At 38.9% G+C, this 23,791-nt stretch overlaps 1 protein-coding gene across 1 annotated transcript in view; it reads right to left on the minus strand.

The window, feature by feature from the left end:
* LOC122797804 (SCO-spondin-like) overlaps window positions 1-23,791 on the minus strand; it is a 4,708,783-nt gene that overhangs the window by 4,541,860 nt on the left and 143,132 nt on the right. Inside the window, exons 7-9 of the mRNA XM_044066325.1 lie at window positions 16,654-16,824; window positions 4,810-5,025; window positions 3,693-3,709 (exon numbers count right to left, since the gene is read on the minus strand). Of these exons, the coding sequence (XP_043922260.1) occupies window positions 3,693-3,709; window positions 4,810-5,025; window positions 16,654-16,824 (404 nt within the window). The remainder of the gene's footprint in view (window positions 1-3,692; window positions 3,710-4,809; window positions 5,026-16,653; window positions 16,825-23,791) is intronic.

The following is a 23,791-nucleotide window of genomic DNA, read 5'->3' on the forward strand; positions in this document are numbered from 1 at the left end:
CTACGTGCAGGGTGCATATGGCAACATTCAGCATACCATTTTAAATTCAGAAGTCTTTGGAAGACTGACCAGATTTCGGGCTTCCACGGCAGGGAATCCTATATAGTTAAGAATAGTGCAGCAGTGAATGTAAGGACATCTAGTTCTCTCTTCCCCTGTCCGTCATATACTTTTATCTTCCCATAAAGCTTCTACAAGAACACTTTACAGAAGCAAATGGAAAAAGGTTGTCTTTTGGGCACATCAGAAAGTGTTCTTGAATTTTTGGCAATGATTTTTAATGACGGAGCTAGCTCCTCAACCATTGGAGTCCAGTTAGTAGCAATCTCTAACTTTCATAATGGATTTTAGAATCCTTCGCTGGCCTCATTTAAGCTTTGTAAGGCCTTTCTGATAGGCACTCTCCTGCTGAGACTCCCCTATAAAGACCCTACTCCACCATGGGACTAAATTTGGTACTGCAGGCCTTAATTCATTCCCTCTTTGCACCAACAACCAAATGTGATCTTAAATTCTTGACCCGGAAAACTATCTTGCTAGCATTCATTACCTCTTCTAGAAGAATTTCAGAACTTCAAGATTTGTGCTCTAAGCCTCCCTACTTGATTTGTGATAGGGATAGAGTAACATTATGTACCCAACCCTTTTTTCCTTTCTAAGGTGGTGTCAGAATCCAATATCAACCAGTCCATTAATCTGCCAATTTTCTTTCTTAAATTTGCAAAACAAGGTGAATATGTGTTGCATTTATTAGATGTTCGCAGAGATTTATGTTTTTACTTACACAGACCAAAAGAAATTAGGAAAACAGATCAATTTTTTGTGTAATTTGCAGATTTTAAATTGAGCAAATCAGTTTCAAAGATAACTTTAGCAAGATGACTGACAGATTCATATAATTTATCTACATGTTGGTCTAACTTTACCAAAACCTTTAAGAGCCCATTCAACTAAATTCACGGCAACTTCTCAGTCTTTCTGTCTAGGGCTTTCATGGGTGACATATGTGCAGCTGAAGCCTGGGACAATGCTCATAACCTTTATCATTCATTATAAACTGGAGCTGGTCGCGAAGGGAAGAGCAGCCTTTGGCTCAACTGTGCTCAGGAATATCCTTCCTTAGAGACCACCCAGGGTTTTAGTTAGCTGGGGACTTTGTCCCAACAGTTGAGGAAGGAATGAATGAAAATTACCTACATCAGATAAAAAAGTTATGTATTTACAATAATGTTCCACCTGTGCTGTCCATTTTTATTTCTCCTCACCTTCCCACCCACCAACCTCTCTACCTTTTCCATAGTTGATTTCAGGAAGAATGAACGCTTATAAAGACACCACTGTCCTTCCAGTTGAGCTTCAGGTATGGTTTCTTCTGTCAGGAATATTATATTAGTACTTCCTATTTTAGTTAATCCAGATAGGTAATCCAGTAAATAAGATCTGAGGTATGTTAGGGTTTAATGCATTATGGGTAAGGGAGGAGCCTGAGAGTTTTTTGGTGGCTGCAAGCTAAAGTAACGTCTGAGTCACATCTGAGGGTCGGGTCTGAGACCAACAGTTGAAGAAGAATGAAAATGGACAACACAATGGAATATTATGCTAAGTACATAACTTTTTTTCATGTCATTTATGCCTTTTCTTCCCCCTCAATAATCATTAACAGCTAACAATGACAAAGCTTGTTACTACAAGCTATATGGTGTGACAAATTCCAATATTAAGTAACATAATTATCTTCGGAGAAACTACAGAATCAGTCACAAACAGAACTAATTGGTACCATACATTCTTTATGATTGGTACCTTAAGGGTCAAGTTAAAAAGGAGGAAGCTCCCTCTGTTATGAGAACAACTAAGCATTTTACATATGTTTATCCTTTAAGAAATATTATGCAACATATTTGTGACTTTAATTTATTTATTTTTAGAATTCTTAGGTAGGAAGATGTCTTAGTTGTGGGCTGATCATCTGTGACATAACTTCAGCCCTAGGCTCCATTCCTTCCAGTCTTACTGTTTTATGTGGATTATTCCTGATATTTACCCTACTTGGCAGGTGGTTACTGGTAGCCTCCTCTACCAGTAGTAATGATAAGGTAGCCCAAAAACTACCACTGCTGCTGACAGAGTCTTGGTTTGACTCATTATGGTCTTACCTTCCCATGGTAATGGTGTCATTACTAAGGCTACACATTCAGTGAGGCACTGGGTCCAGGAGCATCCCCACCCTGGGCCAATGATGACAATGCCTCCAAACCTGACTAAATGTCTAGCCCAACTGCTCCTTATATTCCCAACCACCACTGGGACCACAACAGTGGCATTCTTCAACAATTACCTTTGTCATAACTAATTTACGAGAGAACTGAGTAATCACAGCTTGTCACACTTCCTCTTCCAGCTCCACTAGGCACCCAACTAAACTCATGTTGCTTGGGTTATAGTTAGGATTTTCTCCCTGTATGCCAATAGATATGAAATATGTCTGACTTTTTGACTCACATTTAACTGTTATCTGCACAGTAGCCAGGATTTGCAACACCAGGAAATAGGATATGTGTCTCACAGTCAGCATAATTAAAAGCATGCAGTTTAGCAAAACAAATTAAGCCTATAAACTATTTTAATAGTTTCAGAAATGTTGTTTTTTAGCAAAAGAAACACTCTTAAGTAGAAGAACATTGTAAACTGTGACATTGTTGCATCTTGTTCCACCTCGTTTAGTATGTAACTTGTTCTTCTTTCGGCTTTTCCCAATTAGGGGTCGCCACAGCGGCACTCCGGTCCGCTAATGATTGGCAGTAGATTTTTTATGGGTGCCAAGGTGCCAGCTCGACGTCCAACCTTCAGCGAAGGCACGTCCATTCTACGCATGTGTTTCGAATGCCACACGACCGTGGGGAGGACATGCAGATGCCACACAGAAGGCGCTCCAGCCGAGAATCAAATGGAAGAACCTCTTGCTGTGAGGCAACAACGCTACCGCTGCACCACTGCAGCTCGTTTAGTATGTAACTAGCTTATGGAAATGTCAACAAATTTGCCCTTCCTGTATTTGACTGTTTCATATTAAATTGCTGTGGTCTGCTTTTCTCTTCACCGTGCTCACCATTTTTATTTTATAACACAAAATAACAGTGCATATCCCAAAAATCATTCTTTCTAGCGAAAAACAAGTACACTAATCATTCAAATATGAGCACTGTATTTTGAAAATAGTTTTTTGATACACATTTGATGAAAAAGACAAATATTTTGATTTGTGTGCAAAAAACAAGTATTTGTAGCTTCTTAGAGTAATGATGTTCTCATATGTGATTATACTAAATAGCAGTGGAGGTGGGAGGCTTGCTCCCCTCCATGAACACTAGTTTCAGAAAGTGCCTGTTTTTGATCTTCTGATCAAGTAGTTCTGTTCATAGCTTAACACTTTTAGCTTTTTAAGAGACCTCATTGGAAGATGCTGCAGAGTATAGGGTATTTTCTCCATGGGGTCTATAAAGCATACCTAATAGAGAAACACTATATGTTTTTGTATTATCAGGTTAAAAACACTAGGTATTATGCAGCTTAATTTATAGCATTTGATACTGGTGTGGTCTAATACTTTACTACTGTGTTTAAGCAAAGCTCATGAAATAAGCAAATAATCATGTAATTCATTACTCCATATAGTATCTGCACTGACAGACTGCTGCATCCCATTTTGCTTAGAATGCATCAATTTAGTAAGAGTGGTTGGCATAGAGCAAGTCAACTCTTTAATTGCTGTCTGTTTCTACTAAGCTGTAGTCTGGCTAAATGTAGTTTGATGCAGTCTGTTACTAAAACTGACTGAAGAAATGCAATATTGGGTGGAAAAGCAATTCATGTGAGTTCTGGTATAGTAGCACTAGATGGGGATATAAGCCAGAAGATGATGCAACTGCAGCTTTGGGAGAAAAACAATTGTGTCATGCCATGCAGAAATGAAATTAGACTGTAGACACTTCCATGCCTTACTTTTACCAAATTATGAAGACAAGTTATTTACTTATTTGGTTCATCCACGGCTTGTTTTCCATGGTGAGAGGATCTATCATGCTCTAAATGCTCTGATTTTAAAGTAAGACTGATTGAAAATAGTGGTCATCTATTTTATACTGTTTAAAAAAACTATAAAGCCACACATTTAAAGGTGTGTGTGGAGCAGCACAGTTAAACATATTTCTCTGTGCCCATATTTTGAGAAGCATTAATTTATATTCAGGAATCAGAAAACTGTGAAATAGATTGTAGTTGCACATTTGTCAAAGTACTGCTTTCCGGAATTGTGCATTGCATCAGTAGCTTACCCAAAATATGAAATAGTACACAAAAATGTAGTTAAGTGGTAGTAATATTATTCTTATGTTATGTCTGCCAATACTACCAGAAATATACAAAGTCAGTAATTTTATGCAAGAGACAAACTTCCTTTAAAGCAGTATCAATATGTTCATAAGTAGGTACTAGGCTATCTGCCCAAAGGCATTTATAAGCTTAGCCAGAATGTGTTGGCTTTTGCCACCCCCTTAAATTAGTTCCCTGTGCCTCTGTCCATAGAATGAAAAAATAAAATGTTCTAGTAAAAGTGTGCAGTTTTTCTAGCTGTGTTTTCTGCATAAAAAAGAAAATTACATAATTATGTTACTGCCTCATGTACTTGTTAAAAGTTTAGTTGCAGGAGCTGTTCCTTTCTACTGCTGGTTAGTGTCACAGAAAGCTACAACATACAAGAGCTGGATCTGTTCTTTACCTTAGGGCATTGTCCAGTTTCTAAGCATTCACCATTCATGATATAAATGGCCCAGGTACCATCCATTGAAGATGCCAGGTTGTAGGTACAGCTGCCATTAAAGTGGAAGTGTTTTCCATCGAAGGTACGATAATGAAATCCACTCCAGCTCATGCAGGTTGCAAAGAAGCGGTAATCCCGACCTGCTACAATCATGGTAGTTGATAGTTTCATGAATGGTTTCATGAGTAGGGCCAAGGGTTGTGCTTCTAAAAATGAAAAAATAAAATGTTTTACATTTCTGGGTGTCTCAGAATCAACAATCTAACTTGCTGCTGGCTGATAAGTTTTTCAAATAAGTCAGATGGATAGTTTTGGTTGCATACACACACACTGTGGAAGTTGTGCAGTGCAGCACACAGCATTACACTCTGATGCAACAGGTTTAGTCATGTTTTCATGTGCTTAATTCACCTACATAAAGAATGGCTTGTCAGGCCTTTTATACATATGCCTATGCATGTGCAATTGCTGCTGTGTTGATTTCATAATTTGGAAACCCCCCCATATAATGTTTTTATATCAGCAATCTCTCAGTAAAAAAGTCTGTACTTACCGTAAATATTTTTCTTAGCAGTAGTAACAGTTCATAAAAGGTTGGCATAATTATTTTTCTTTTATTCCTTTTTCATTTACAGAATGCAAATTAAGATGTTAATAGTGCATCTATCGCTCTAAGTTCTATAGCCAAAATAGTACTTTTGATATAAAGTTAGCTCACAGTTGTCATAATGCAATTTCTATATGAAGCCCGTAAAGAAAAACTCTGATAGAAAAGACATAGAATTGTGTTTAGGTTAGCTTGTTGAAAACTACTAGTTTGAATGTCATTTTGAGGTAAGCAAAATAATGTGCCATCAGAAACAGGGAAAATAACACTGTTGTTTTTATAGTTGATAGCAAAACCCTCTCACATTTTGTAGGTGGTGGCAGAGGCCTCTTGCACTTCCATCCAAAGAGCTGTGCCCTTTGTAGCTACTACTTAAAATAATCAACTCAAAGGTCCCAGCAGCTTGAGGGAGGTGCAGATGTCCCCCTGTTGCTATGACCTCCATTGACCATATGCACTTTTCACCACATATTCCAGCAATTCTGATGGAAGAAGTTAATGATATAAGATATTATGTACAAAGATCATCTTCAACTGCTATTCTGCTGTGCCTAAGATATGTATGTGATACAAGGGCAAACATGGAGTTCCAGTACTAATGAAGTAGTTAGTAATTTGAAACATTTTCAGGTTATGAAAATTTATTTCAGGAACAAAGCTTAAAAAGTCAAGTAATCAGTACAGTTGTCTAGCAGCTTAAGAAAATTTACTGGAGTCAAGAAGTCAGTACGTTTGAATATTAAGTCAATAATTACCAACAGGCCCACAGATTTTATTTTTTTGCAAAGCTGGCAAAATATTATATCATTAATGTAACAAATATTTTAAAGTCTGATCACTTTTCATGCCTTACTCATTAAAATTGAATCAAAAAATCAATCAATAAAAATCCAAGAGTGTTGTTTAGAATGCATGAGAAAAATGTTAGGATTGTATCATCCATGAGTGCTGAGATTTTATTTTTATCCTTGTTGTAAGGCCCTTAGAGTTGTACTTGAATCCCTCAGAATACAAAGGCACTTCATTCATGTTCAAGGTTGGAACTCTAGCTCACCAGAGAATGAATAACGGTCTACCTTTAAATATATGTTGCTTTAAATGATATCACTTCAGATAGTAATTAGTTTGGGGGGAAATGTGACTGGCTAATTAATTGTAACAATAGTATTTAAGTACTGACTTTGATATGTGGCTCTTTTGATATGTCCATAAAGGCGAACACTGATGTGCCACTGTATTTTTGCTTGATTAAACTGTGTTTTTCAATACAAGGTTTTGTTATCCTACCTGTGTGTAGACATAGGCTTCAATATTTACATCTGTATACGTCATAGCAGTTTGTTTTATATTTATATATACAGAGCAGCCATTCTGGGACATGTGAGGTTGTGACTTTGTTTGAAAATGATATTGCCCTCTTAATCTGAAGTGACTGTGATCTCCGGATTGCAGCATAGTGATTTTCAAAAATATGTCCATAGCATTTGGGGGAATAATGTACAAAGTATGACAACAGCATAAAAAAGAGTCCAACTTCCCAACGGCTGATAAATCACTGGGATGAAATCTGCACCTTCAAATCAGATGTCATAATTCTGTCCTAGCAGAGAGTTCAGTGCAGTCTGCAGGTGCTACTGTTGGGGGTGGTGCAGCTACCTTTAGTGAAAGTGTTTTCTTGGGATCTCATTGTGAAGTTTTGAAACTGACCAATGGGTATGTGCATTGGCAATAAAACTGCACTCATGTACTAAACTTTTGTGATGAACAGAGACCTGGGTCTTGGCACAACATGTTCATGTTGCTAGTTACAATATATCCCCATCCTCACCTATGATCATAAGCTTTAGGTAGTGACTGAAGGATGACATCACAGACATAGCTGGTATAAATAAGATTCTTTCTCAGGGAAACTGGGTTTCACTATCAATGATATAGATCAAAAAGTCCAGAAATCTGAGAGGACCTTGGAGTACAGCCACTGCTTCACCATGTTGAGCAGTTGAGGTGGTCTGGACATCTTGTAAGGGTGCCACCTGGCTATCTCACACAGGAGGTGTACCAGGTATAGCCTACTATTTAGAGACTCTGGCACAGACGTGACCCTCACCATAACGAATGATTTAGAAAATGGCTGAACCAGTTGGAGAGACATTTAGGAGCATTTAACTAGTAGTTAATGTTCCTCAGCAGCTCCTAGTCTATCTTCTGTTTGAAAATTTGAAATCCAGGTTATAATTACTCGTTAAGTTTGCTTGCTTGCTTTTCTAATTACACTACCTGATTTCATTTCATTTTGGTATTGTTCTGTGGCCTTTTTTTCCTGTGAAGTCTCATATTTCCTAAATTATATATATTTTTATCTGATCTGGGATGGCACTTCAGGAGGTATAATGGCTTTTAATATGTCTTTATTCAGATTTGTTTCACATGGTAGTCATTTAATTAGCTGGAACTGTGTTAGAAAATACATTTTTTATATTTTTTACTTTTATTTTACTGCCATTCCACCTATCAGACACTCCCTCCAGTTACCCCATAAGCCAGCCAATTCCCCTGGGTGAAAGCTCTTTAGCGCATACATTCCTTGCTGGGTCCAAAAGTTAACTATAGTGGAGTATGGTCCTGTCATTGGCATTTAGAGATTTTGTTTTTGCTTAGGTCCTATGTTCCTAGCACATATATGTTCATAACATCCATGGATAGGATGTGCAATTAACGTCAATTCCATGTGATGCATCAATCCCACTACATATGGTGCTCTTTTAGGCCCTGTCTCCAGTACTTTGTGACAGCATCTCCACTGTGATCCCAGGTTTCTACCAGAGATTCTGTCACCAAACATCTCTGGTGACATATACCCCCATCCTCTACCCAGTGAGAGGTGAGCAGGCAAACCCTCATCATTACTTTCCTCTCCCAGTGTCAGCTTCTCCAGATACCCTAGCCACTGGTTAAATGTGGCTATCATGGCTGAATTCAGAACTTTATCACTCTTTGCCAATTAACGAAGTGCAAAGAACATAATTTTGACAGATGACAAATGATGTAAGTCAGCAAATGCTGTTTAGTAGTTTGCACTAAATGTACTTTAAAATGTGCTGAGTTTGTTAAGTGTTCAAGAAATGAATTTCACGATATTTACCTGAATGAAGTTATTGACTCAATTTTATGTCCTCTTATGTAACTCTAATAATGATTGCTTACCTCATCATAATTTTTTGTGTCCCTGTTTTCAGCTGGTGTACGGACATGCTCATGTCTGTGCAATTTAAAGAATTTGTAGAATAAGCCCATTTATATTTCCATTCTAAACAAGATAAGAGAGCCATTTTTGCAAATGAACAAATTGCCGTCATGCTCTAAATGAAGTGCTACATAAAGATAGATAGGCAACTCTCCATATTTTTTTATTTTTATTTAACATTTGTTTACTAGGAAGGTCCAACTAGAACATCGCCTATTTTCAGCGGAGACTTGGGGAGAAACGCTCAAGACCCATGTCTTTGGAAAGTGGGAGGAAACCGGACTACCCAAAGAAAACCCAAGTGAACTCAGGGAGGACATGCTGACTGCACACAGAAGGCACCCCAACCGAGAATCAAACTGGAGAACCTCTTGCTGTGAGGTGACAATGTTAACAGGTGCATCACTGCACCACACATGACAAAAGTAAAAAAAATCCTCATCTTGATTGCTAAGGTGGTACATTGTGTCTATGGATATCTTGAGCTTTTGACATGTTCATCATATTGGTCAGTGCAGCAGCAACCTTAGCAATATGGGTTATTTCCTGCCAAGGATATAACAGCAGGCCTGCTTCCAAAGCTTCAGGGTACCTTCCACACACCCAAAGTGTCAAGCAGCTCAAGCTAAGCTGACTTAAATGCAAGTTTGGGTGCAAAGAGTTCAATCCTCTGAGGCTTTTGAAGATTGACAGTTGATCTGTGCTTTCCTCTGCTGCACAGATAAGTCCTCATTAGGGACAAAAACTGTACATTTTCTTACATTTGTTGCTGTTTCATTGCTTTCCTATTTAGGACAGTTAGTGTAAGAAACTTTTAAATTGAGCTCTTGTTTTTGCTGGCAGGTTAAAAATGGTGTAAAGTAACTGACAATTTTTTTCTGTGGAGAAATTGTGTTTATTTTACTTTTGCATGGCTGGCATAGTGTTTTAAATTGTTTTTCTGTATGTTTTTGACAAAATAGTAATTTTTGTAGACTGGTAGTGTTTACCAGCATTTGCTGTTTGTCTTCCCCGGGAAAGAAGCATTTTTGGCTTGACAGTGGAGTGGAGTACCAGTCTTACGATCAGTCCTTCTTCCAGCCATGAAAAAATTAAGCAAACAGTATTTACCACCACAGCAGGATAGCAAGTTGCCTCAGCCACGGGAGGGTGCTACAGCCATTTGTTATACCTCAGATCACTCATCTTTTACGTCGGATCCCTGTGGTGTAGTACCTACAACCACTATAAACAGATTCACATCCTCTGCGGCTGTTGGGGTCCCCTAAGTGGGCAGGGGAGAGCCTCTCTTGTCGGTCCTAGGAGAGTGAACAGAGGGAAGGTTTCCCTGTTGTGTCAGAATGCTCTATCCATCTCTGGGCAAGCTACTGATACAATTAATAACATGGCTGGCCCTCTTTTTCCTGTCAAAAAGAAACAGAAAACCAGCCACATATCTACTCCTCCTCAAATTTCTTTGACTAGGGGTAATTTACTCGATCTGACTTAGGGTTAAATTCAGGCTATTGGTCCTTCTTGTAAAGCAGTTTCTGTAAAAGAAAGGAGGATTTCTCTTTTCCTGAAGACATTCAAGATTCTGAATTTGAACAGGAAGATGCAGGGATAGATACAAGGATTTTCCCTCAGATTTCTGATTCAGATTCAGAGGAGAGTTCAATTTATGATTCTCCCTATGGAGTTTTTTCTTTCTCTGAGACTATTGGTAAAATGTGCCAGTTTCTCAGTCCCTCAGAAAATACTATGAGTTGTTTTGAAGGCTTTTCCAGGTCCTATGCCCATTCCTCCTGTTCTGTATGATTCAGAGGATGTGTGTGTTTTTGCTTGCAAATTTCCTGATAGTGAAAAGGCAGATAGAATATATAAAATCCCTCAGTCTTTTAAATTTTTATATGCTACTTCCAAACTTGTCCCAGCAGCTATAGCTCTAGTTGAGCCCACTGCTGTTAAGCACCTAGCTAATTTCAATCCTACTCTTTCTGATAAGGACGGGAAAATTATTGATGGGTTTCAGAAAAAAAGTATATTTTTCTTCTTTTGGCTTTTCCCGGTTAGGGGTCGTCATAGTGGAACTTCGGTCCGCTAATGATTAGCAGTACATTTTTACAGTGCTGAGGTGGCAGCTCAACGCCCAGCCTTCAATGAAGGCATGCCCATTCACGCATGTCTTTCGAACGCCACTCGACCGCGGGGAGGACATGCAGATTCACACAGAAGGCGCTCCAGCCTAGAATCGAATGCGAGAACCTCTTGCTGTGAGGCAACAATGCTACCGCTGCACCGTGTCTTTTTAAGTATATACTTCTGCAAAATTAAATTTCAGAATTTTGAATTGTGAGACTCATAGGATCATAGAGGATATTAAAGTTTGTTCTGACTAATTCTGAAAGTATGAGGAATGTTTTATTTGCAGTTTCATCTTGTGGAGAAAAATTTGTTTTAAATAGTTTTTTTTCTATTGCACAGTGTAATCATGGTTTATACTGTACATATGCCTCTATTGATACTTCTTCCAGGACTATGGCCACTGGTACAGTTTTGAGGAGGTTTGCATGGCTGGATTTTGAAAATCTTCCAGATAATGTTAAAAATTAGATTTTAAATTCACCATTAGACAGAGATTTAGTATTTGGCCACTGTACTGCTGAGATTATCAAAAATACTCCAACTACTGGAGCTTTTCTCCAAGGGCCTCCACTGAAAATGGGCCCTTCTAGGCCCAGTGGACTTCCCCGGTCATCAAACTGAAATAAATAAATAAACAGTGTTCTGAAAGTGGTGAGCTGATACAGGGTATCTGTAAAATTAAAATAATAAAAACATCACCAAAGGAATCAAAAGGAAGATAAAAGTCCAACTTTTTTATTGTTTGAGCACTTTCAGCCTCAAAAGGTCTTCATCAGAATAAATGCTGCAAATGCTTACAGCCTTAAATACTATCCTAAAATGTAGCTATCAAATCACGAAAATTAATTAATTAAATTCTTGAAGCAATATGTAAATATTAAGTCCAAAATCAAACAACATATGAATAGGTACTATTTACATTTTTCATAATGCTGCTTTCTATTAAGCACCACTTTATAATTATCATTACTGTTCAGGCCTGGTGTACTGTAGGCATAGAGCTTGAATCTATGCCCTATATTTAAGCTGCCCCTCTCTGTCATCTGTAAAATGTGATGGAACATCATCAATATCACAAAAATAAAACTTTTTAAAACTCTTACATTGAACAGCATGTTTAGATAATGCATTGTCTGCGTTTTTTTGTCTTGATTGCATGCTGATGTTCAGAAATCCTTTTTCTGAGCTTGTTAGTTTTTCCTACATAAAATGCTTTACAAGAGGAGCATTTAGCTAAATAAACCACATATCTGGAACCATATGTAAAATCACCTGGTATAAAATATGTTTTGTCACTTCTACTGTTTATAAAATAAGGACTTTCCAAAATGTACCTACACATGGAACAATGCAAACATTTGTGAGTGCCACCTTCTTTGTACTCATGGCTATCATTATATTTTTCTAAGTACATCTTTACATTGTAAGCCTTTTTGTTGATAAAATTAAGTTTTTCACCTACCACCTTCTTGATTTTTTCACTAGCTGCTAATATTCTCCAATCCTTTTGAACTATTCTCTTTATGGCATCACTGTCTAAAGAAAATACCAAGGGCATAGAAACTGACCACTCCCTACAAATTCTGTCAGTTGCCCCACTGGAATTCATAACATCTGTACCTTGAGCTACTACCTTTTTAATAACCTCACTTGGATATCCCCTATGAGTAAAACCTATCATGTAACATTTTAATGAAAGTGTTTAAATATTCGATGTCTGTAGTCAGTCGCTTCAGTCTCACCAGTTGTCCCTTAATAATATTATGTATTATGTAAGTCAGGTGCATGCTGGAATAGTGCAAAATAGCATTGCTTGACACAGTCTTGTAACTGATGACTGAGATTAATTTGTTACAATTACCATTTTTGACTTCCAAATCTAAAAAACAAATGCTGGTTTCAGTATATTTGCATGAGAATTAAAAAAAAAATGGTGCTGTTGTTCATCACTGTTATAAACTATTCTAAATTAGTTTTCCTCACTTCCATATAAAAAAAAAAACAAATCATCAGTGAAGCAGAAATAGGAATAGACAGGATGACGACCAGTTAATTTGGAGAAAATGTGAATCTCCCAATATGCCATAACTAAATTGGCATAAATGGGAGCCATGTCAGTACCCATTGCCACACCTCTCCTTTGCTGATAAAATGAGCCCTCAAAAGGAAAAAAAAAATGTTAACACTTGATCAGTGTGTTCCATTAAAACTTGGTTTACCTTAGTTCATACTTATTACTTTTACTTAACATGAATCCTATCCACTCCAATTCTACCTCATGTGGAATGAAAGTATACAAAGACTGTGCATCAAATGTGACAAATAAATCTTCCTTTGTAACCCCTACATGTTTAAATCTTTCTAAAAAGTCAAAGGAATCTTTAATAACGGAAGGAACCCTTTGCACCAACCTAAGTAGTAATGCCTTGTCTATAAACTTGGACACAGCTTCTAGCATTGACACTGTTACAAATATTGGTGTACAAGATGGGTTAACCTGGTTCTTGTATATTTTAGGCACTCCAAATAGTTTCCCTATTTTGGGTTTTGAGGTGTGGAAATCGGTGTACATGTTCTCAGAAATCACACCCTCTGTTAAACTATCATACAATCAAGCACCCATGTGCCTATATGCCTCAGTGATATAATTTTTGTTGACTTTTACATAAAATCAATCATCTTCTAATAAAGATTGTACCCCCTCTGTTAAACTATCATACAATCAAGCGCTCCTGTGCCTATATGCCTGAGTGATATCGTTTTTGTTGATTTTTACATAAAATCTATCATCTTCTAATAAAGATTGCATATTTCTGATGTAATCATCCCTATGTAACACAACCATAGCACCCATTTTATAAGCTTTAATAATTCTGATGTTATTCTCATTAAGTTCTTTTAAACTTTGCCTTTCTAGTGCAGACAAATTGTAAAATTTTCTGTGACTTCTATTCTATAAAACTGACCTAATTTCATTGTTGCAAATATCCTCAAAGACTAGTGGGGTGAAGTGGTGTGTTGTATGTACTAAGTATAACAAAATCTCATTTTTAATGGCAATATTATCCTTAAATAAAACTTTCACGTTCAATTTTCTAGTATGACCTTTCAAATCTATAACAGTTTGCACTAAATCCAACCTAGCTGCTGGAATAAAAGAGAAACTCTTTTGTAAAACTTTGGTTTCACTTTTGGTTAAAGCTCTGTCAGTCAAATAGAATATTTTGAAGTGCATTGGGATTACTTCAACTGTCCAATTATTTTTTCTTTCTTGTCTGCTGGAAAAGTGGGCAGGATTGTTTCTTGGATGGTGCACTCACTGTTTCTGCCCTTATCCTCCGTAGTGAAACTCCGCCAGTCATTGAGGCTAATTGCTTTCTCTGAAATTGTTGGTTACCTGGAATTTGAGTGCTGTTTACGACAATTCCTTTCTTGAATTCCAGCCTCCTGGACTTTCTGGGTAAAAAAGAATTCTCCTGTGTATGATTAACTACATTGGAATTAACTTAGTTCTCAGAGTTATTTAAGTTGGTTTCCTTTTGTAATAGATATTTTCTTCTGTCCCTCTGTATTTTCTTTTCTTTTTAATTCCAGATCCAGTCTTTTAACTTCTTCATCCATTCTCCTCAGTCTCTCATCGATCTCTTAAGAGGAAGCCACCAAGCTGAACTTATCCATGCCCATGGACACATTTCTCCAATTTAATACTCTCGTCTATGCGGTATTGCCTTAAAAGATTGAGATAGGCTAAACCTGCTGTTTCACAAATTTCATTCCATTTTTGTGTGATGCTTATATTGCATTGACCACTGGGTTTACATGTGAGTGGTGCATAGGGATGATTACATCAGAAATATGCAGTGTTTATTGGAAAATGATACATTTACAGAGATAGTTGTTCTCTGGTTTTACAATATTTGTGTGAGTTACTATCCTATAGCCTTTCTTATTCCTCTATCATAGTTCCTGTATGAGCCATTTCATTAAGTCTACCCATGGATGCTCCTCCTCTTTCAACACAGTCTCATGTCAAAATGTTTTTTTGAAAGAGGACTTGCATAAGAGGCCTCCAAGAAAACCAATGGCCCCTCCTAAATTTTGTGTTAGAGAAGCTAACACTTGGTCCATTTGAATGTGCTAACTTGGCTAACGAGTTTCTTAACATCAAGAATAGTTTTATGGATTGCTCTGCCATCTGTAAGAAGGGTATCTGAGTTGCCAGCTCTTATATTGAGTCAGCCCTGTCTCATTTCCCATATGGACAAGTTTTCTTTGAGAACTAATCCTTCTTTTATGCCTAAAAATGTATTTTAGTTTACTTTAAGACAAACTATCATTCTCCCACTTTTCTTTCTTGAACCAAAAAGTGATGGTGAAAGGATACTGCATACTTACATACTTTGGATGTCCACAGACAACTTGAGCAGTATCTTGACAGAACTAAATCTTTCACATCTTTGAATCTCACTATATATATTATGTTTTTTAGAGGTGCATTTATAAGGGGGAGTATAGTCATACTGATTGCTTATAATGACATGGTTTTATGCTTAGTCTAGGGAAATACAGTATACTAGTGTTTTGTAAAGTCTGATAGTTAGAGATTGTTATATAATCTCACATCAGTTCATGTCCGTGATAATTAGTGTAGCAGATAAAGAAAAAAAAAAGTCTTTCAGCTTTTCCTGGTTAGGGGTTTCCACAGTGGATCACTGGTCTGCTTATGACTGACAGTGGATTTTTACAGTGTTGAGTTGTTAGCCTGGCACCCAACCTTCAGAGAGGGCAGACACCTACCAGCATGTCTTTTAAAGTTTCAGTCAATCGCAGGGAGAACATGCAGACTCCACAGAGAAAGTCCTCCGGCCAAGAATTGAACCGGAGAGCTTCTTGCTGTGAGGTGACAACGCTAACCGCTGCACCATCACAGCCAACTGATAATCAGTGCAGTAGATAAGTTGCAATAATGAGTACTGGAAGTTATATTATTAGGGGATGATTTTATCCTGGGGGAGATAAACACTGACAAAGCCATGAGTTATTAAGGTGATATTTTAGTTTTAATTTTGAAGCTGTGAAGCTTGCAGTTGGGATATCGTTTGCAGTATTAAAAACTGCTGACTATATGCTTTTGAAAATGTAAATTATTGATGTATTAGTGAAAATATAGCTTGGTGTTCAGTTAATCAGACTTCCATTATATAACCTACTGTTACCATTTGTTTTATCTGTGAAGAAACTTACACTACACATAGCAACAGCTAGCAGGATATTTGGCTCAAATGTTTACTGGTCATCTGATCAGTGGTATTTGAACCCAGATGTACATCTGACAAATCTATGTCCTTATTTCAGCACTGGTTTTCCTGCTTGTTCTAATTTATCTGTCAAATGTGATACTTTAGGGAATCCGATAGTTTGTTTGCCTTCCATTTCGTTTCATATGAGAGGATAATTTGATAAAACATCACTCTTGGGAAACAGTAAACTTTGCTTTAGGCATAACCTCAGTTTGCAAATATTAATCTATTGCAAACCTTCATTTTTGGTAGAATTTTCTATAATACAATGAGATTTTGGGAAAACTGCCTTCACAAATTGCAGTTTGATGATCTAGATTTAATAAAAAGCATTTTTTCTGCAACATTTTTGAAGCACAACTGGCTAATGTGGCATATAAGGTACATTCAAGGAAATATCTGAGTGCAAAGACTGAATATAATAGCTTCAGATGAATAACATTAATGACTGCAGTATGTTAATTAATAACGAGCACACTGTGACAACTGAAAATTAATCTGCTGCCAAGATCACATCCCTTTGGTTCATAGTAATATTTTTTCAAAGCATATTACTGACCTGTGAAGAAGGTATAAGAACAGGAGAGACAGGTGTCTGAAGAAGTGTTTTTCCAGCTATGACCCCATAGGGAAGTACAGCATGCTTCCATGGACAGCACTGATATATTGCTTACTCCATAAAACTCCTGGCAGTTCCAGGTGGAAAAACAACGGCCAACAGATCCCACGTCTGCAAACATCAAACATCAAACAGCATGTCATTAAAAATTTTAACAAAAATTAAGATAAAATACATTTTCTACACTAAAACAACAGACAAGCAAACAAAAAAAAATTCTTATACATTTTTTTCAAATAAGTAAAAGTACAGATATAGGAGTATACTCACTATAACAGATACTTTAATAGGACCATTACCACAGTAATTCTTAATATGAACAAGAAATACCCAGAGTCAGATGCAAGTCTAATGTTTATTTTTTTTTTTCAGTAGTCTAATTTTCCTTGGAGGTATGTGGTTGTTGTTTTAAACTGTGAACATTGGAGGCAGCCTTTCAATAAAACTGAATGCAGTAACCAGTCTACTCAGTTTACTTTTGCTGCACAAGAAACAAACAAATACTGTACCAAAAATACTCTTGGGCAAGGCTAAATCTGCCTCGAATGTCTAAATCAAACTAAACAAAAGCAATTAAATTGCAAGTATTCATCTAAACACAATACTACGTACAAGGAAAAGGAACATAATAAGGAAGCATATTAACATACTCTTGATTAATTTATGTAATGTAATCAAATATACCAGAAACTTAAAGAGTCTATGCAGATACAGAATGACTACATATAAACCCTTTATGTTCAAAACTAGTATAACCAGGGTAATGGATGAGAGCTCTTCCAACACCAGCAGTTTAAGATGAGCATGCTGGACCAAGTGTATTGTGTTCTTCATAAAGATCATTACTGCAGGAATTCATGATATGACGTTAAGAGTATCAAATAGTATACCATCTCGCTCACTGTCATATGAGTCACACCCAGCTCCTAGAGTGACCCCATGGACAGCCGCTGCTACTTATGGCATTTTCAAGGCAAAGGGGTAAATGAAAGTAGGTTGATTGGTCTTTCTTCCAGATCACACATACACACTTATCTATGGGCAATTTAAAGTCCCTCATCCACCTTCCTGTCTTTAGAACATGAGAGGAAACCAGAGTACTTGGAAAAAAAATGTGGACACAGGGAGGACATTCAGACTCTTCAAAGAAGGCAACCCAGCTAAGAATCAAAATAGAGAACTTCTTTTTCTGAGGCCTGAACCCTCACCTCATATTAAACATCGAATGGTCTGTAGCATGACCTTGAAGACATGCAAATTCTGCTCTATGTCTGAAATGAATATATACTTTTTAAACTGAAAAAAAATGTCTGCATGGATGTAGTAGCATCACATATGTGCTTTAACATGGTATATTTTGAAGAAGGCTGCATTTTTTTCTGCTGATCCGCTTAAAAAAAAAAAACCTAACCTCATTACTCAAGAGTTTTCTTTATTTATTATGAACCTTTATGAACCTATTATAACAAAGCATAGCAAATTAGTTCACCACTTGGAATGGGTTTATTTGAAAAAAGACAACATATACACACTTTTTGTTGTTTTGTGTAGGAGACTTATTAGTGCTGCAGTTAGGTTTTAAGATGTTCTTCGTCTTCCCTTGCTGCAGTCCTGACAATTGGGTATAGTCCGCGTCCCAGTCGGCCCGAATACCAGAGTATAAGGCTGACGTCGGTCATGGCGCCTTAGACTGACGTCAGTACGTCAGGGTACTAATGCGCATGACCGACGCCATTTCCTCAGTCTTTTTTGCCGCATGGTCCGATGCAGAAGCAATTTTGCGAGTGCAGGTTGGCGTTCTGAGATTTTCCGAAACCGGAGTTTCAGACCGAATACAGAGTTGGCTAAGTAACCCGTTAGAACATTTTGGTTTTTCTTGCCTCAGTATTTAACCGGATGTCAGAAAAAGTGAATAACTGTATTTCTTGTGGGAAGCAGATACCGCATAGGGATTATCATACATTGTGTATACCTTGTTTAGGGCCTGAGCACGACGTTGTTGGTTGCCGCTCTTGTGCTAGATTTAACAAGCGCACTATTAAGAGGAGGCTTGATTGTGCTAGGTTAGTGTTTGGGAAGCGTTGCAATTATACTATGCCGCCGGATGCACCGACGCCTGCTTCATCTAAGAAGCGCAAGGACAAAACAGTGTAGTCTAGGGTGAGGAACCGGCAGTCCCGGACGCCGGTCCTTTAGAAGGCTCAGGGAGCCAGAGGTTTTGCCAGGAGTCTCTATGGAGTCTCAGGCAGATACTTTACTGTTACAGGATGTGCCCTCTCAGGAGGTAGGCCAGGCTGAGGGGCTTCTCAGGTAACTGTTCTTCCCTCTCTTCCCAAGGTAGTTAGGGCCTCTCCTTCTGTTGCCAAAGCTTCTTTTAGAGGAAGGCCAAGTTCAGCTTCTGTAGGGGCTTCTCCTAGCATTTCGGGCTCTGTGCCTAAGAAACATATGCTTAAAATGGCAGAAGATTTGATTACTCTGATTAGAGGTTCTATGCCCCCACCTGATAAGAGGCCTAGGGTGGAACAGGAGTTTGATAGTTTTGAACAGTGTTCACAGGCTTCAGAGTCTTCTGGGGAAGACTTGCAAGAGTTTCCTACTTATTCTGATTCTGATGTGGATGATTCCACTCCTTCAGCTTCTCCTCCTGAGGATTTTCATTTTCAGAGACTCTTCACTCCATGAGGGAGCACTTTAAATGGGAAGGCCAAGATTACTCTGACTCCAGAAAAAGGCTTAGGGAATTCTTGTTTTGCCCCAGCATAGGCCCTTAGCTATTCCTCCTGTGTTGAATGTGGTGGAGGATGTTTTGCAGAGGCTTCTCTGAACCCTGATTCCTTGCCTCCTGCTCCTGTTAAGCCTGATAGGTATTATAGGGTGCCCAAGCTCATAAGTATTTGTTTAAGAGTCCCAGGGCGGACCCAGAAACTGTTTCTCAGGGGCCTAAAGGTGTTAAAGCTTCTGTGGTTAAAAATCCTGTACCCTCTGATAAAGAGGCAAGGGCTTTGGATAGGTGGGGTAAGAAAGTATATACTTCTTCCACTCTAGCCATGAGGGCGTTGAATTGTCAATTTCATATGCTGAAATATCAGAATTATCTCCTTTCACAATTGAAATCTAAGGTGGATGCTTTGGCGGAAGGTATTGAGTGTAAAGAATTGCTGGATTTGGTTCATGTGTCTGAACAAGTGGGTAAGCATTCTTTGCAGTGTGGTTTTGATGCTGTTCAGGCCTCCTCGAGGGTGGCTGCTACTAGTTCTGTTCTTCGCAGACATGCATGGTTGAAGGATCAGAATTTAGCTGAGCATGTTAAGACCAGGATTTTGGATGCTCCTTTACAGTCTGATGTGTTGTTTGGACCGCCTGTGGAAGCAGTTTTAAAGAAAATAGAGGACAAAGCTAAGTCTATGCAGACTGTTAAAGATTTTTTGCAGGTGCAGCCTCCGAAGTTTAGTAGAAATTGGCCTGCTAAGGGGTGGACATATCCTGCTTATGGTTCCCAGTCTAGGGGTAGGTCTAGACGTGGTAGGGGCAGGGCTCAAGGTTCGTTTAGGCCTAGATCAGACAGTTCACCTGCTCAGACTTCTGGTGAGGGCAGGGGTCAGTCCTTTCGTAAGCAGAACCAATGACCTGCCTTTTCAGCTGCCAGTGGACTCTCGTCTGGCAGCTCCTTTGGGAGGAAGATTGTCTCTTTTCAAAGAAAATTGGGATTTAATCACTCAAGACAGATGGGTGCTGGATATCATTCATCACGGGTACAGATTTTATTTCCACACAATGCCCCCTTTCAAGGGCATGCCAGATGTTCCTCCTCCACAAAGAAAAGAGGCTCACAAGCAAGTTTCTCAGTTACTCCAGATAGGGGCTATTCAGCCAGTCCCTGTGTCAGAAAGGGGCTTCGATTTTATTCTCGCCTGTTCCTAGTGCCAAAGAAGGGGAACACGTGGAGACCAATTTTGGATTTATCTATCCTCAACACTTATCTGGACATTCCCAAGTTCAAGATGTTGACGTTACAGCAACTGTTACCTCTGCTGGGCAAGGATCACTGGATGGTAACTTTGGATCTCAAGGAAGCTTACCTTCATGTGCCCATAAGGCTAAGTTGCAGAAAGTATCTGCGGTTTCGAACTGGAGATTTTCATTATCAGTTCTCTGCATTGCCCTTTGGCTTATCTACTGCGCCCAGAGTATTCACAAAGGTTCTGGCTCCAGTGATAGCTTACTTCAGGCTTCAAGGCATTCAAATTTATCCTTACTTGGACGACTGCCTGATTCTGGCTCAAGAAAAGGAACACCTTCTACAGCATCTGGAATATGTCATAGCAGTGCTAAGATGCCTAGGGTATTCTGTGAACGAAATAAAGTCCAGTCTAGTACCCTCTCAAGACATGTGCTTTCTGGGTGTGAGACTGAATACAGCAGCCCAGATGGCCTTTTTAACCCCGGACAAACAAAAGAGTCTGTCACTTTACTTCCATCAACTATCTCATCAGTCCGTGCTGACTGCAAGGACAGTCCTTCAAGCATTAGGGTTCATGGCATCTTGTATTCTGGTGCTTCCCAATGCCAAACTGCATATGAGGAAGCTGCAATGGTATCTCAAAATGTATGGACACAGCACTGCCAAGATTTGGACACTGTCATTCAAATAATACCTTGCCTTCAAAAGGAATTCTTGTGGTGGGCTCAGGAATGTCACCTAAACAAGGGACTCTCTGTGACCCGGCCAGAGGCGAGTCAGATTTTAACGACAGATGCCTCGGACACTGCTTGGGGAGCTCATCTAAATGGAAAGTGGATACAAGACAAGTGGCCTGCCAGACTACAGCATCTACATATCAACATGAAGGAGATGTTAGCAGTCCAGTTTGCATTGATGGCGTTCAAGGAGTTACTTCTTCCAGGGCAGGTGTTGATTCTGACAGACAACACAACTGTCATGTGGTACATCAACAAGCAAGGGGAACACATTCTTATCCTCTATGCAGGCAAGCAATGATTTTATGGGAGACTGCGTTAAGCCTGCAACTGACTCTTCAGGCAAGGTTTCTGCCAGGAGCACAGAACTCCTAGCAGATGTATTAAGCAGACAAATCATGGATCCCCACGAGTGGAAACTGGATCTTCATGTATTTCAGAAATTGACAGTGTCATGGGGAACTCCAGACATAGATCTGTTCGCTTCTCCACTAAACCACCAGCTGCCAAAGTATTGCACAAAGGGGTTTCATCACACAGCTTGGAAAGTGGATGCTCTGTCTTTCAGTTGGAAAAACCTTCATGTCTATGCCTTTCCACCTCTACCTCTTCTTCCAAAGGTATTACTAAAGGTCAGACAGGACAGGCCAAGGATGATTTTGATAGCTCCAGATTGGCCTCGGCAACACTGGTACCCACTTCTAAGGAGTCTTGTAAAGAAGCCTCCATGGCCTTTACCTCTGATTCCTCATCTGTTATCTCAGAAGGATGGTCATCTGCTCAATGTCAAGCTTCAATCTCTTCATCTCACAGCTTGGCATATTCTGTGTTGAAGCATGGTAGGTCTCAGCTTCCTCAACAAGTTTTAAATGTGATTATGGAAGCTAGAAGGCCTAGTACTAGGAGAGTGTACGCAGAAAAATGGAAGAGATTTTTATTTTGGAGTACAGCAAAGAATTTGGAGATTTCAGAGCCTAATTTGAGTGTGGCTCTTCAATATCTTACTGAATTATTGGACAAAGGTTTGTCTTTCTCTTCCATAAAGATTCATGCTGCAGCAATTTCAGCTCACTATGATTGTGACCCACCTTTGTTTTCGCATCCTTTGTTCAAGCAGTTTCTTAGAGGGGCAAAGAATATAAGACCCCCACGTAGAGCTCCTACTCCTGCTTGGGATCTCAATTTTGTGTTGGAAAAACTTACTCTACAACCTTTTGAGCCTGCAGCTACTGCTGAATTGAAATATTTGTCATGGAAGACTGCTTTTCTGTTGGCTATTACTTCTGCAAGAAGGGTGTCTGAGTTGCAGGCCCTTATGGCAGTAGAGCCCTTTTGATTTTCCATAAGGACAGGGTATCATTACGTACTAATCCTTCCTTTATGCCTAAGGTGGTTTCTAGTGTGGCTTTAAACCAAACTATTCATTTGCCTACGTTTTTGCAGATCCTCAAAATAAAGGGGAAAAGATTTTGCACACTTTAGATGTACACAGGCAATTGCGTTATTATTTGAGCAGGACTAAAGATTTTAGGCAGTCTCAGCAGTTACTTGTTTCTTTTGCTTTAAGTTCACAGGGCAAGCCTGTGTCAAAACAAACTATTTCTAGGTGGATTGGCTTTTGCATTGCATTTTGTTATTCCCATCATGGCAAAGAGGTTCCAGCTGGGATTAGGCCTCATTCCACTAGGGCTACTGCCACTTCAACAGCATTTCTAAGGGGTGGCAACTAAGGATATTCTGGAAGCAGCTACTTGGAGTTCAGTGCATACTTTCTCTAGGCATTATCACCTGCCTATATACTCTAAGACTAGAGCTGGTTTTGCCACAGCTGTTTTACAAGGCATGTTGTCAGCTCCTGCTACTTTATAATTTGCCAGCCTCCCTTACCTCTGCTTTGGGATTCTACCCAATTGTCAGGACTGCAGCAAGGGAAGAAGAACATAGTACAGTTTTGTACCTACCATAAATGTAGATGTTCGAGGATTCCCTTGCTGCAGTCCAATTTACCCTCCCTCCTTCCCTCTGTGTTTCAGGGTGGTTGTGTAGGTGAGTTTACATGCTTATATTTTTGTATATATTACTGTATATATTGTACATGTTTTTGGTGCAGGTTGTTTTGGGACTTGTCTTTTTGGGTCTTCTGACATCTGGGGCAAGAAAAGACTGAGGAAATGACGTCGGTCATGCGCATTAGTACCCTGACGTACTGACGTCAGTCTAAGGCGCCATGACCGACGTCAGCCTTATACTCTGGTATTCGGGCCGACTGGGACGCGGACTATACCCAATTGTCAGGACTGCAGCAAGGGAATCCTCGAACATCTACATTTATGGTAGGTACAAAACTGTACTTTTTGTGAATAGATAAGATGTAGAAATA

The sequence above is a fragment of the Protopterus annectens genome, chromosome 3.part1 (genome assembly GCF_019279795.1).
Source record: "Protopterus annectens isolate FY-2018-M chromosome 3.part1, PAN1.0, whole genome shotgun sequence".
NCBI lineage: Eukaryota > Metazoa > Chordata > Ceratodontiformes > Protopteridae > Protopterus > Protopterus annectens.